Here is a 15,471-nt window from a genome sequence, read left to right on the forward strand (position 1 = left end):
AAGAGCTGTAGTTTTCTCCCCAGTGTAAATGATATTTATCAGTGAACTAGCAGATGTAACCTTTTTTTAAAGGTATTGTTAATAAATATTCTGTCATTTGTAAAGATACCTGTCTGCCAGGAGCGTTTCTCCCCTCCATCCCTTTGCACCCACAGTGACAAATGTCAGCACCCAGCGCCCACCTGGCTCCTCCCCACATGGGGGGGCAGCAGACAGGTCTGCTTCAGAATAAATCTATTGGGGTGAGAGCGGCTATTTCTGTAGAGTCCTGAACTTTCAAAGCTTCCATGCAGGCTGGTGTGGTTGGAATGCAGCTTGGGCATCTCTGAGTCTCACCAAGATATCAGAAAGGATCAGAAACAAACCAAACGCTTCCTTCCCTTCAGGTAAGGCATCGCTTCCTTCTTGTCTTTGTGGATCCTGGCAACGTTTTGTGTTTCTAACTGTGTTAAGTGTGGCAGTGTAAGTTGTGCGATTGGAGCAAATCTTGGGTGTTTCCTTTGGTTTTTCAGAGGAACCCAGCGCACTTTGCCCATCAGTAATGCTTAAAACCAAAAGGACGCGATTCCGTTTTTAGAAAGAAATTGTAAAATCACCATCTTCCATGGGAAATGTGCAAAGATTTATTAAAACAATGAAAATAGCCATGTTTTCGAAAGGATTTCTGTTTCATTGGAATGCAGCCTAAGCAGTAATTTAAAAATTCATGTTTTAATGTCTTCGTGCCACCATAGGGCCGTGCAGCACTCAGCCCGGCCACGTGTCAGGCAGTTTCATCAGCTCCCAAGCGGCAGCACAGGCAAGGCTCGTGATGCTGAACATTGCATGGGGAAGGAGAAGCGGTGACACTCAGATGGAGGTAGGGAGCTTGGCACCTGGTGGGGGGCACCTGAGCGTGGCTTTGGGGAAAAAGCACAGAAATCCAGGCGAGGGAAACAACAGACTGCAAATGTTTGTGTTGTTTTCCCATCATCCCCACCAGCAGCATGGAAAATCCCAAGCTGCTCTGCCACTTCTGAAGCTCTTAACAGAAATGTGGGTACCTGTCCAAGTGCCCTGAGAGCTGAAGGCTTTCGCTGCAAGTGCAGAGCAGTCACAGTGCACAGCTCAAATGCAAACTACACCGAAATGTACTGCATTAATCTCTGCAGCACCTTTCCATTAATGGGAGAGAAATTATATTTACAAATCTTATTTATTAGAGGACTTGAAGCCGTGACATAAATGAAATACATTACAGTAAATGAATTCTTTCATCTCATTTTTAGGATTTTACTAATGAAATACTGATTTTCAGACTGTTAAAGCTGGGCACCTCCAATCCATTCCAATCACAAGCAGTAGAGACATTTGAGGCACAAACATTGTTATATTAATGAGCTACATTAATTTTGATGGAGCCATGCTATTTCACCCAGATGAGAGCTGCCTCATTTATTATAATTATTTCTAGTCTTTAGCACCTGGGAGCTCCATTATGTTTAGGCACTTCCCAAACAACTTCATTGCTCAGTGTTTTGTTGTTTTTTTGTCTTCCTATTCCATGCTCACGTGCTTGGGGCAGCCGGGTGGGCAGGAGGCTCTTTGGGCAGGATGCAAAGAACAGAGCAGCTGGTGAGGGCAGACCAGAGCTTGCTTGGGGCAGGTCTGGTAACTTGCTTGGATGGGTAAGAAGAATGTGCTGCAATCTTGGGCTTGGATGTTCAAACTCACCTGAAGGCAGTTGGAATTACAGATGGAGGAGGGGCCCAGCTCCTTTAGTATCAAAAAGCCTTGGTAAAACCACAGGGAGCTCCTTGGCAAACTTCCTTAGCTATGCATAACTGAGGGCTGTGTTCCCAGGCTGTGTTCTATAGATCGGGTTGAGGAAAGGCATCAGAACGTGCCAGGAAAGTGCTGCTTTTTTCATTTCTTTTTTCCCTTTAAGCTGTAACCTCTTGCACCACCGTCTGTGGGTTGGGGCTGTCGCCTCGCCATTGGCACCGCCGTGCTCTTTCCACACCACTCACAGCAGTTGTTCTAAATGAACCAACAAACAGTGCTGGAACCACAGCCGAGCAGTTCTTCATGTGCAGTTGCCTCAGAAGACGTCGTCGTGCAGAGCGCTGCTGGGGAGGCCCTCGGCCAGGCCTGGCTCCAGCCACGTCTCACTGGGGCAGCTGTGTGCCCTCTGCAAAACAAGCAGAGCTCCAGCACCGACTGAACCAGCGAGCCATCGAGAGCTGCAGGGTAGCCCACAGCAGCAGTAACACCAGCACCTCACCAAATGTATGCTTTCATTTAGGAATGGAGCGCTCGCAGCAAGCAGCTCCAAGGTCTCATATCCCTGTGCCCTGACCTTCTGCTCACCCTGAGCTTCCCTTAAGGACAGCAGGACTGAAGGTAGCGCTGAGATGCCCCTGGGAACAGAACAGCCTCTGTGCGTTCCCATTTCCTGGCTGCGGTGTTAATATTTGCCGTTTCTCACATTCTTATTTGTGATACCCTAAGTCGTGTTATTTTACACCCGTGGCTTTGATTAAAAACAAACATTTGCTAATCTTTTAAGCCTGTTTCCTTGACCGGACCATGGAATAATACCCCGAAAATCAAACCTCTATTCTGAGGGGACAAATTAAAATCAAGTTAGTGAGCAGCGCTTTCTTGAGCAGACAATGAGGAGTTTTATCTTATCTGTAAGGCAAATGTATTTACCAGGAAAGCGACAGCAAACATAATAAGGCTTAAAACCAGCTTAACAGTAGGACACGAGCATCTCTCACCGTTCGGTTTCCCAAAACAAATCGGCTCTGCAGGAGCTGAGCTCCAGTCCCTGCCAAGGCACGCCGTGCCTGGCCGCGCTGCTGCCGCAGGATGCAGGGCTGGAGGGACAGCACACAAGTGTTCCCTCTGTTGGTTAAGAAAAACCGAAAGCGATTAAAATATGACTTTACCTCGTAGTGATTTGGAAAGGGATCTCTGAACTTGATCCTGGGCGTCGGAATGGGCGGAAACAGTTTGCTCCACGTGTGTTGTCTGTGGGAAACAGAGGCGAAGGGTTGTGAGGGCACTGCTGGGTGCTGAGGAAGCGCCCGACCTGCGGGCACCAGCAGCCCTGATTGGGGGAGCAGTGCAGGGCTGTGCCTGAGGGCAGCCTGGTTTGGGAGTTCAGGACAGGCTGCCCTGTGCTCAGATCGTGGTTTCTGGACATAATGTGTCTTGGCAAGAGAGCAATTGCAATTGCATGGGTTGCCTGTAAGCTGCTGCATTTAGTGGTGATGAGTTGATGGTCGGACTGGATGATCTGACGCGTCTTTTCCAACCTTAGTGATTCTGTGATTCCTTATTCTGGCCCAAGCAGTTGTACATTTGTGGTAGCAAGAGCTGCAGTGCAACCGTTTCCTTGCATCTGACACAGCTCAGAGTACAGAATACACAGCCACCAAAAGGCTCTGTCTGCCAAGGTCCAAGCAGGGCCCTATTTTAATGGGAACATGGCCAGCATGAAGGTGACAGGGCTTAGCTCAGGAGGAGCGTGCAGAGCCTGCTGGGGACCGGCCTGGTGCCCACGAAGCAGAGGTGAGGCTGAGGCATGGCTGCCCTGCAGCACCTGAGCCCTGGGCACTGCAACCAGCTCCGCTCCCCTGCCCCATTTGTTCTGTGACAGCTCTGGCTGATCTCTGGTTCGTTGAGCGCTTTGGTTACTTTGACTTTCCTTCTAAAGCTTCCCGATTTCTGTCAAGTTTTCTTTTATCCTATTATTCCTCCTCAGCAGGGAGTCTAAAATAAATTCCTGCTGCTAACTTACTCTTTTCCATAGCTTTCATTTTGAGACAGAAGAAAAATCCTCATCTCTCTCCCGCCCACCCTTCCTCAAAGCATTTTCAATCAGTTTGGAGCTAAACCTTCCTGGCTGAGCGGCTGCTGCCTTTAAGGAGACATTGATTGGGAACTGATTATTTGCTGAAGGGAGGGGAAGTACCAAGGCTGGCAAAGCAAGATCTGACTGAGCGAGTTATGGGATGTCTGCCATTGCTGTGCATGGACCGGGGCTTGGGAAGGCATGCAGCCAAGAAAGGAATGTGCGCACCCTGGTGCAGGCACTCCATCTTCACAGCTCCTGCCACGAAGAGCAAAGTGATCTCAAATCAGTTGTGTTCAGCAGAAACAGGGGGATCTGAAAAGGCCCTTTGCTGTGAGGTGGCATTTCTGTGGGCATAAAGAGGGACTGGTTTGCGCTCTGCCTCTTCCCCCAGCTTCTAGCAGGGGCTGGATCTGGAAGGACCAGAATAATCCTTTGTGTCCTGGCCTCCCAGGAGGAGAAATAAGTTTAGTTCTGTCCACACTGGTTCCACAGCCCCAGCGGCACATGGTTCTCAAGGAGCTGAGGGAAGGCTGAGTGACCTGCTGCCACCTGCCTCGGGGTGCCCAAGTTCAGTTCAGGCTCAGCCAAAGGGACGTGGGGAAAGGCTGCTGCCAGGAAAGATGGAGAATTTGGGAAAACAGCAGTAAAGACCTTCCCAGTATGCTCAGGGAAACAGCAGCAGGGGTGCAACCTGCTCTTACCTCAGTCTGAGTGTGGTTTTGATTTACACTACTGCTGCACAATGTAACCAAGGAGGTGTGGTTTTCTTCGGAGCTGGTGCATTTGTAGTTGTGCTGTTTATCAATGAAGGATTTTGATGGAGCTGTGCCCAAATCATTTATTGAGTCAGCAATTAAGTTACACATCACTTCTGGACTGGAAACACTTAAGGATGGGCTCACGAGTGCCCAGCAGCACTGAGGTGGGAGCACAGCCAGGTTCGTGGTGGCTGCATGCCCCTCAGGTGCAAGGGTCCTTGCAAAGGGGCAGTGCTGTGGTGCTTACAGTGATGCTCTCAGTATGGTCCTGGTCTTTTTTTTTGCAGAACACTGAAAAGTGGAGTGATTAAATATTTTGTCACAAAAAAGTAATCTAGACTAATCTGTGTTTGCCTTTATATGGCTTAGACCATGGCCCTTGCTGTTAGCACCACTTGGACCATTAGGCTTTGAAAACACCCTGTGGACCCCTCAAGCTTCACTCTGCTTCAGATGTTGTGCTGTGTCTTTCTTTCTAAAATTTGCTACTTTCCCACGGGCTGGATTTTAGAAGGCCAAAGATAAACAGAAATAAGAGAATATGTTCTTTTTCCCTCTTGTAACCTCCGTGATGAGACGGATAAAATACTTGATTTCACATTTTGCTGGAGTGCCTTTACTGACGGCGTGGCTCCCGAGATCCTCTGTGACCTGTTCCAAATGACAGCCCTGCAGCAGGTGCTGGGGGCTGCTGGCCATGGGCTGTGTGGGGTGCAGACAAGAAGGGGAATAGGGCAGGGCAGGGTGGGCATCTTAGGGTATGCAGGATCCTCTTGGGGAATCTCCTCCAGGAGAAAGCGTTGCTCAGAGACAGAGGTGAGGAAGAGTAGAGGATGCTCATTCACGAAGACAAAGGGCAAACTAGGAAAGCATTCAATTGTGCTTTTTATCAAGACAGTTTCCTCATCTGTTACTGCAAGTAAGCGAAAAGGTTCTCCAAAAGGCTACTTTTCCTTCTAGCTGTGTTCTTTACCTCTGCTTGCATCATAGAAAAATGTATAGAAGCCTTTAGTAGAATGAAATTCCTTATAATGTCTTTAAATTGCATGAAATTTCAAATGATTCCGTGGCTTGAATTGCGTGGTACACTTCATGAATTTTCAACAGCGGTAAAAACTGGGAGCATTAATGAAATTGTGATATAGGGAACCTGTTCTACTGCTCTTTTTTTAATATCTGCAGATATTAAACATACAGGCTAACCGCTGTGCTTCATCTTTATGCACCTCCTGCCTCCTCCCAGAGTGGGCCAGTGGGCTAGAAAAAGGGACAGTGAGGTAAAGAAGTGGCCAGGGGACACATCAGGCTGACCACTAATTCAAAATGCACTACAGAAATTAATCAGAAATGAGCAGAGTTGAGGATGGCACTTAAACTGAGGGGAACTGTGTGTATTGTGAAGCAGAAAACTGCTTGTAGTTACGTGGATTCTTTCATTCATCACTTATGGCCTGACCAGTCACTGCTACTGAAATCCAACACAGCTGGCTTTCTTTACAGCACGTTCTTGGAAGTTTGGCTATGTGGAAGCTGTTTTAGCATCCATAGCCTCTGCAGTATTTAAAAATAAGCTTAAAAACTCACAACAGCCAATACTTGAATGCATTTGTTCTTGTCAAGGGGTGACAAGGAGCAGAAAGCTCAAAAGACCACTGGAATTTTTACCTCTTCAGAGCACATACCACACTGTTGACATACAGACTACTTGCCCAGGGTAGAACATTGTGTGCACCTGTGCTGGCCAATGAGAAAATCATGGACTGCGTGTACGTTTTGGCCATGAAAGATGGTCTCATCAGTTTTACTGAGGTTAAAGACAGAATCCCCCTCTGGAAGTCATAAACTCTGTAACGTCCACTTAAGTGAGGAAATGAGAGATGGACAAAAAGCCTTTTAGGGAAATGTTCTCTCTTGATATATGGGGTTCTCTTTGTTTTAAAATTAAATTGAATGACCCTCTTAACCCATCAGTTTGGCTGAATATTATTATTGATAATTAATGAGGCTGATTCTTCCTTATTCAGTACTTCTGCTTTGTGTAATTACACTTGAATACAAAACTCAGCATCCCTTCCAAAAATTAAGCAAAGCTTTTAATGACCCCCAAACCTGTTCAACACCAATACTTAGGTACACTGAAGAAATTAATACTTAGAAGAAATTAATACTTACGATTTGCATACTATAGCAATAAGCGTGACCGTACAGCATGTGGATACACAAAGCACAGCAAGACTCCAGACTATCAGATTCTCCTGTTTGTTTTCTCCTGAGTATCAGGGAAAAAAAAATACATGTACTTTAGTGCAGATGTTATTTTAAGCATGCTTTTACAAAAGGTTTCATCGGCTGTTTTCTATTCATATCACAGTTTAACATGCAAACTATGCCGACTTGGTATCTCAAATTAAAAATGAAATGTAAAGCTTCAGGAATAGATTCTGTTATGCTGACATTCTGACTTCCTCAATACACTTCTCTCACTGCACTGCCACCAAGCAGAGCAACCTGGCCCGGCAGCACTGCCAGGATGCCAGCCTGTGTCACACCTCATCCCCAGATGCTCAAGGCAGCAGAGGCACTGCTTGCTTGTAGCCTCAGGCACAACCTGTTTGTTTTCCATTAAATTGCTCTTCACTTCTGCTCACCCTTTGCACAGGAACTGCATTTCTCTGCCTTCGTAAACTTGCCTGTAAAAAAGATGTTGAAACCTGCAGTTTTTCCTGTGAGCTGTTGCTGATGCATTTCCTCTGGGAGGATTTCTCTGCTGCCTCTGCCTGCGAGCAGACACAGGTATTTCTACCAAGGTCAACGTTTTTATTTTAGAAAGGCATGCTTAGTGACCAGGACCATTACTTTGTGCCACATTATGCCATATAACAAAAACATTTACATTGAACTGCATTTTCAAAAGGTTGCCGAGTCCGTGTGTGCTTCTGATAACCACCAGTCCTATGTATCAAATGTCAGCACTGCCATTACCAGGTAATTGAGAGGACATAAATCGGCCAGCAGCAGACACCTTGGTTTTATTGGTGCAGTAGAAAAAACACAGTATTGAATTTGGGCCAGATTTCTTCCAAAGAAACAAGGAGCTGAGTCTGGTGTCTCAGAGTAGGCAGTGGGAGCAGGGCATGGGTGCTGCCATGAGCTTGCATCAATCTGTCCTGGGCCTTTGTGCCACTGAGACAGAAATCCCCAGCTGCAAACATGGCTTATTTATTGATTCTGGATGGCTTATTTAGTCTGCAGTGCTGTCACTTTTCTTTCAAGAAATCAGGAGTGTTACTGTCAACCCAGCTGGGTTATGCCCAGTGCAAACAACTTGTGAAGGCTGCCATCATAAAGGCTGGGAAGCATTGTTTCCCAAACCAAAACCAGAAGAGTCCTAAGTCTTTTCCATATTATGGTTGATGGTGCTCCCCAGAGACTTTGAAGACCTCCTAGTACCAATCCCTTGCCATGGGTGCCAGTCACTAGACCAGGATGCTCAAGGCCTCATCCAGCTGGTCTTCAACATGTAAGAGAGACAGAGAGGGAATAAAGGAACCATCCTGAGAGCCACACAGAAAGCTGGCAGCAGAGTGGATCAGAATGGCTGAAATGTGTACTGAAATCCAGCAACTAATGGAGTAACCTCTGCTGGGTCAATGGATTGTAACAAGCCTCTAAATATCCCCTTTCCTAAGATAAACTGAAGAAGTTGATCCTGTTCTTGGATACGTTTGAGATTTTAGTCTTTGGAATTAGGAAGACTAATTTCCTTTTTGTCTCGTTAAACAATTAAATGAATTTCTCATATTTGGTATTTGCTGCTTCTTAGTAGAGGAGTCATTAACAATTATGTTTCCTGGTTCCCCAGCTGCCATCATGCTGCAGGATAGAGATGGCTTCAGAAGTGCTTCAGTTGACAGGGAGCTTCTCTCAGATTCTTCAGAATTGCTGGGAAAGCAGAACTGGGACAGCACAGATGTACCTTCCAGCCCCAAATCTGACATAATCATCTGTTAAACCGTGAGCCCTGGCAGTGGGTTCTCCCACATACCAGCCATGAGTATTTTGTTTGACTGCAGCACTTCTAAATGACCTCTCAGAGAAAGGTGGTATCAAGGTGAGCTTTAACAACGCCGCTTTGGCAACACGTGGCTGCACTGCACAGGGTTTGATTACCACAGCCCAAGGAAAGGATTCTGAATTGGATTTCAATTTTTAGCAAAGCTAGAGAATGCTGCAGAGGGAAGGGAGAAGTACAGTAGATTTTCTTTTGCCTTTTTTTTTTTTTTTAGTGAAAACCAGGAAGTGAAGAAACTCAAAAGATGTTAACAGCAAAGCAGGATGTCTAAGAACAAACAGTTGATAACGTGCCATGATAAGAAAACTGCTGCTCCCTGAAAAAAGTTATGTTCAGTAGGAAACACAGAACGAAGTGGGGCAAATGATCATATTCCAAAGGTGGTTTGGTTTGTTTTAAGATTTCAGGTAGCTCCAGTAAGGTAATACTGGGATGACTTCTCACACTACCTTCCAGCATTAGCATCTTGGAGCATCTACTTCTGCTGTTTTCTATTAAAATTAAGGGAGTGTTGCACATGCTGATGGTTTGGGCAGTACGTGCTTTCCAGCAATGTATTACTCCTTCATTACAAGACTGATGCATGCAATCCTTACCAATATAACGGATTTCACTCCAGTCACTCCAGAATCCATTTACAGCACACATGTAATGATTTGCTCTTATCTGTATGGAGTATCTGCAGGTAACATCAATCCGTAATCTGAAGTCATGTGAATATGTTTTTGATACCTGTTAACAAAACAATACCATACTGTCACACATTATTTAAGACCAGGAAATCTACAAAACAGATTAATCATGTTGGTTTTTTTTTTTTTTTTAATTTTAAAAGCTTCTTTAGTAGACTTGCATTGAACATCACACACTGCTTTGGAGAAAGTTGTCTGACTTCACAGGTGCCATTCCTCTCCTAATGTATCAGTATTTCAGAGCAAATCTTGTGAAATATGCTTTATTTTGGATTCTTCCTTAAGACCCTTAATGCTGGATGTTGAGAACTGTCCACCATCATCCTTCTGAAGGCAGAACACAGTACAAGGGAGTAACCTTCTCGTTTTTCTGTTTTCCAAGGTCTCTTGGAGATGGTTTGTTGCAGGCATAAATGATATCCAAAAAGGACATAAAACAAGAAAACTGCTGAGATTTTGGCTTTGTTGAACCCTAGTCACAAATGGGACACAAGTTTCGCCAACAGCCCATAGTTTCACAAAGGCACTGATAGCAGATTTTAATTTAAATGATCTTAAATGTGTGCCATGTTTATGAATACAAAGGCTTTTTCTCCAGGTTGCATGAAGTCAATCTTTATCCATACAGGACAGTGAGTGTCAGGAGCGAAATGTAATGCTGGGGCACCAGAGAAGCAATTACCTGCTTGTTACCTGACTTCAAGTTGGTGAGGTAAAATTCGTATTCAAAACAGCCTTTAGGGAAAGTAGAAAGTGGCTTCTCCCATGTGGCCACGAGATCATTTTGCTCTAAGAATACAGTGACATTTCTGGGAACATTCACCTTCTCTATGAAAAGAAAATCACACCAGTAAATTATATATAGAGTGAAGTTTAAATACTAGCAATTGAAACAGCTTATAAATTGATCGAGTGTTCAAATGCAGCCTATACTTTCTGAAGTTATTTCACATTTTAGGCAGAAAATGTAAAGATTAAAGAGGAATAGGTGTATTGCACAAAATAATTAAAGGAAAAGAACTTTAAAAATCCACTTATAAGATCAGAAAAACTGGATTATTGAAGGAGAAGGTTATTAAATTACTCTTTGCAAAGTTATGAAATTAATCATAGACTGATTCAAACCATTTTGTTTCTTTTTTAACCAGGAAAAAGTGACTGAAATCTGGAAAAAAATCAAATGATCAGCAGCTATTTTGTGGATTGACAACATTCTCTCACAAGTCTTTTACAGTTCTGCTGGACTTCATTCATTGAACTGTTTGTTCATTCACTTGTTTCTACTCACCAATGGCATTTTGGTTAAACAACTGCTGGAAAGGCTTGATTGCAGCATACTTGCTGGAGCCATTAATGTGTATTACGATGAGCTCATCAATCTCACCAGGAACAATACGAGTCACTGAGAACCTGCACTCTGTATTCCTGTTCCACTTGTCTTTGATGTAATGTTGGCATTCTTCCATGTAGGTCTCATACCTAAATTAAAACATTTGTGAGAAATGCTCTCCAAAAAATTTTGTGTCGAGTAAAATGGGAGAAGACACCAACCTGTAAAATAGAAAGTACTCAGTATCTTCTGGTGCCCCTTTACCAGGAAGCCAAGTGCAATGGAGAGAAACAGTGCTAGAAATGGTGAAGTGAGTAACACAGGACAGATCAGTGACAGCTGTATTTTCAGCACCTACAGAAACACAGAATTATAAGACAGGAAGAAAACAAACACTTACTACAGAAATTGCATGAAATTGGCACTTCTAAGACAATTTTGACTACAGTCTTTTGTCCATTTTTATCTAGGTTTTGTCCAGTCCTGGTACTGATCGCACAGTTCTACCAGTTATGGAAGGATGGACATTCCAAAAAACCACCAAGTAAGGCTGTAGCACACAGCACCATGATGTACCTTCTGTACACCTTGGGATTCAGGCAGTGTTTTGCCATCCTTGAGTGGATGGGAGTAGATTATCTCAGCTTTAGCAAGCAATGTTTAGAATGTTTTATACGGGTTACCTATGTTGCATCTTCAGATTGTATAGCAGGCTGTGGAGCCATACAGAAAGGCCTGGATTAAATGATTCTGTAAAACCATTGCAACAGGTAGAGTGAGAAATGCTGTATTATTCAGTATTAAACCTCTCAGCTTCTGATGTCTACTCCATAGACCAGTAGAGAACACAAATTCAGACCTTTTTCTCATTTCTTCTTACCCGGTGGAGGCTGGAGTTCTGCTGTCACCCAGTCGCTCGTCATCTGAAGACCCTGATGGAAAAGTAACGTGCGGACATGTGCCGAGAAACCATTGTGAAGTACAGCTGTTTGGAGACTGTGAGTCTTCATTGTATCATACTTGAAGATGAAAAAAAGAAAGAAAGAAAGAAAGAAGCAACACAAGATAGAAGCTTAATTAAGGGATCTGCTAAGAGTGGTCTACAAAGGACGGGCTTTTAGCTGAGTGCCTCACTACGTGGCTGCTTGAAACCATCACATACATCACACCTTCTGCTCCCCTGTTGAACTCAACAAGAAGTCAGCCTTCTTAGCACACTGGACTTATTTCTATCTTACCTCTTCAAACACAGGAGTTAAGATTTTCACATCGTATCTAATAGTGTAGTTTTTTTGTTCCTGATTAGGACTTAGCTTCCAGCTTAGAAGTACTTGTGCTAATGCAGAGACTGTAAGGGTGAAGTTAACAGGTGGGAAAACCTGGACTGTAAGGAAGAAAACAAAGAAATTCTTAGTGCAGTAATCCTAAAAAAGTTGTTTAGGCCAATACCTATAGATAACGTAGTGAGCAATACAAGAAAACAAAAATATTATATCCTATTGAATTATAAATAATATAATAAAACTATATTATATTATATTCTCTCAACAGTTTCTCTCAAAGCATTTCTGATATTTGAAAAATACATTTAAATAACAACCAAAACTTCATCAAATAAGACTTTGCTTAAAACTTAGCTTAAGAAAGTTATTATTTTTTTTTACAATGGTTTCATCTTTATAATTACAGTAACACATTACATTTGGCTTATTAATTGGATTCAGGCTTTTCAGTTGGATCCCCTAGAGAACTGGGCATCTGTACTGAGCAGGGTCGATAAGTGACCAGCCAAACAATCCATTCTTATTGACCCAGTCTTGCAGAACAGCATGATGTGGGGGCTGACTACGTGAAGGCTGACAGCCACAAGAAGACATATGTGAGAGGAAAAAAAGCATGATGAACAGAGGAATTAGGCATAAGTGGAAGAAAACATGGGAAGGATGAGAATGATAATTTAAAATGACAAGGCAAAAGGGATTCCTGGAGCTCTTATGGAAATGAAGAAGATCTCGTGCTGGGGAGAAATGTTAGCATATAAATAGCAATGCAGTGAAATTATCAATCTACTCCCTTCCATTTCTGGAGTGCTTCAGAGCCCATCCTCCCTCATTTGCCATGTCCCAGGCAGCTTTTAATGCCCGTTTCTTCAACTTTCAAGCGTTTGGCATTAGAGAAATGGCCTCCTAAAGAGTTAGAAAACCCCCACACCAACTGCCCTGAACTGCTTGCTCCAGAATGTTCCTTGTTGAGTTGCCCACAAAAAATGCCAACGTTAAGGTTCTTGATGTGCCAGAGACCAGAGCTGCTGCCCATGATGTTCTATGCTGCCTTGTTTCTGCTGATAGGTTCAGTTTTATTCCTGGATGTAAAACTGTCTGGAACACTGCCGCTGTTGGAAGGAAAACAACTTACCTGCTTTACACTGAAGCGTGCATGGCTGGACTACGATTCTTATCCAAAGGAGCATCAGACAAACTCTCATCATGCTGGCTATAAAGTTTAGATGGTCAGTGAGAAAAACCATGCATCAGAGTACATGGCTTGCAACCGTTTACAGACAGGCTGATAGCTAAAACCAAGCACAAGCCCAAGCGTTAAGCACACAGACCATGGAGTAATCACAGCTACATGACCAAAGCAATAAAACCTTGCAGGGCACAGAATTTTCTCCTTCTCTTGCAGGAAGATACATCTTGTTGAAGCTAAAATTAAGTACAACTAACCACATCTCATTTTGCTCCCTTTGTTTTTTCCAGGCCCCCTTGAAAAAGCTGCTGTTTCCAACACTGCCATGCGTGGATGCTCAGAGCAGCGGTCATGGACCTACAGCATCTCTTAGCAGAGAGAGTTGGCTTCAGGTAGGTTGGCTTTCGGTGGAGACCCATTCACTCCAAGAAAAACAGCAGAAATAGCTGTCTTTTTAGCTGCCACTGTATATAAAATGGCTGCTTGCTGGAATTTACTCTCCGGTTTCCATTGCACTAAGCAGTCTCAGCGCTCACCTCAAGGCTAATTCTCCAGTGTTAATTACTGGGGGTAAGAGAAACTATTTTGTTTGTTTCTAATTTAAATGAGCGACTATTTTTAATGCTTGAAAACAGCATGTTCCTATGCTTCCTACAGATTGTTTCATGAAGTACTGAGGGAAGAAAAATCTGTGTGTTATCATTCATGTATAACCTAATATAAACAACATGGAAATACAGAACAGCAGCTTTCCAAAATGTTCTCACAGAAGAGAAATACGCCCTCCTAGCCCAATCACACTGCTTCCCTGGGGCATCTACACAATTGCTTGTATGAAAAACATAATATTTTCAGACGGTAATGAGCAGAGAAAGCATCTTTAACCCATCAGTTCTCACTGAACCTCCAATAAATAACCCAGGGACTGGAAGCAATCCAATTGATCACAGTTGGAGTACTTCTGCTATACAATAACTATTTTTAAAAATGGTGTATGAGTGCTTAGTTCGTTAAAATGATGCATAATTCACAATGCAGTATGTTTCTTAATGTCCAAGTCTGCTCATTATCTGCATTTGTTTTCTGTGTGTATCTGGTATTCTGCCAGGCAAAGCGTCCATGAGGCTAATTGAACCTCTAGAGTTTTCTAATGGATTATTCCTGGAGAGTCAGTGCTTGCTTTTGCATAGGTTGGGTTACTGAGACATTTTGGTCAGATATTTTGGTTCTTCCACAATACACATGAATCATTACCAGGGCACTGTCACCTATACCAGACATTTATGCTTAGACAATGCCCCAAGATTTTTCCCAGTTGCATTACCATTTGTGAACAGTATCACACACTCTGTGATAACAGGTTTGTCTCATGCAATGAAATCTTGAAAATACAATCAAAAAGTTAACAAATACCTATGAACAAGATTATGCTCCCCACAAAAACGAGCATAGCAAATTCTCAGGATGAGTAAAAGCCTTGTTCATGGTTTTGGTTATGTGCAGTAAAAAGCAGTGAGGAGAAAGTCAAAGATGCATTCCCTTCATGGAAGGGTCTATTCCTTCATAAAGTGCAGTATAAATCTAAACACAGTGAGCAGCTGAATTGGTCATGATTTTCTTCCTTACAACTGACACACGAGTTCTACTGAGAGGCAATTGGTCAGGAGCAGATTCCAGATGCACTTCCCACCATAATGCAAAGATGACTTTTCAAAGTGGGGCCAATCTTCAAACAAAGCACAGAAAGACAGAAAAACAGACTGCAATGTAAATCCCAGGAGGTTACCTGCAGAGTCTCCAAAGTTGTGTGAAGAGCCTCCTCTGTTTGTTCAAACGTCTTCTGGGTCGTCTCCCTGCGGGTTCCTTTTGCAACTGCTGTCTTTTAAGCACAGATGTGATAGGTACTTCAGAAATGATAGGAGATGATAAGTTAGACAAGCATGCATTGTAAAAGGGAACTGTAGATTTAACCACAGGATGGAAGGCTCTGTTCTAGCACATGGTTTTACTTTATGTATCGAGGGTTAGTTCTACACCATAGTCTGCAGTCTGATCATTCTTGACTAAATTCTGAAGAGCCAGGAATGTTTAAAAACTCACTGCAAAGAATCTACTTGCTGACCAGTGCCATCATCCCAAGTTGTTCATCCCCTAGAAAATCAAATCCTAGTATTGCTGGAAGACCATGCAGTATTACCTTGTCCAGTCATCCTGCCATACAGCCATGTGTCTGTCGGTGGTATTTAGAGAAATTACTGGCACCAGAGCAAGAGCAGCTGCCCAGTCTTGTGCAGAGAGCGCTGAGC

The 15,471-nt window shown here is 43.4% G+C and overlaps 1 protein-coding gene across 1 annotated transcript; it reads right to left on the reverse strand.

The window, feature by feature from the left end:
• Positions 1 to 206: 206 nt before the first annotated feature.
• IL5RA (interleukin 5 receptor subunit alpha) lies at positions 207 to 14,345 on the reverse strand. Its single transcript, XM_048957199.1, has 10 exons — positions 13,112 to 14,345; positions 11,935 to 12,080; positions 11,577 to 11,715; positions 10,918 to 11,050; positions 10,655 to 10,845; positions 10,049 to 10,194; positions 9,271 to 9,406; positions 6,775 to 6,871; positions 2,934 to 3,015; positions 207 to 2,170 (listed from the first exon to the last, which is right to left on the reverse strand). The coding sequence occupies exons 1-10, from the start codon at positions 13,221 to 13,223 to the stop codon at positions 2,081 to 2,083; spliced, it is 1,272 nt and encodes a 423-aa protein (XP_048813156.1). The 5' UTR covers positions 13,224 to 14,345; the 3' UTR covers positions 207 to 2,080.
• Positions 14,346 to 15,471: the final 1,126 nt, after the last annotated feature.

This window comes from Lagopus muta, chromosome 11 (assembly GCF_023343835.1).
Source record: "Lagopus muta isolate bLagMut1 chromosome 11, bLagMut1 primary, whole genome shotgun sequence".
Taxonomy (NCBI): Eukaryota; Metazoa; Chordata; class Aves; order Galliformes; family Phasianidae; genus Lagopus; species Lagopus muta.

Bases quoted from the DNA above. Each gene is read 5' to 3' on its own strand.
- IL5RA (XM_048957199.1), bottom strand. From the start codon at position 13,223: ATGGTTTTTCTCACTGACCATCTAAACTTTATAGCCAGCATGATGAGA. The intron at 11,051-11,576 runs GTAAGAAGAAAT...GTGTTTCTGTAG, and splicing joins AGAACTCCAGCCTCCACCGG to GTGCTGAAAATACAGCTGTC. The intron at 9,407-10,048 runs GTAATTGCTTCT...TTTTGTTAACAG, and splicing joins TGAAGTCAGGTAACAAGCAG to GTATCAAAAACATATTCACA.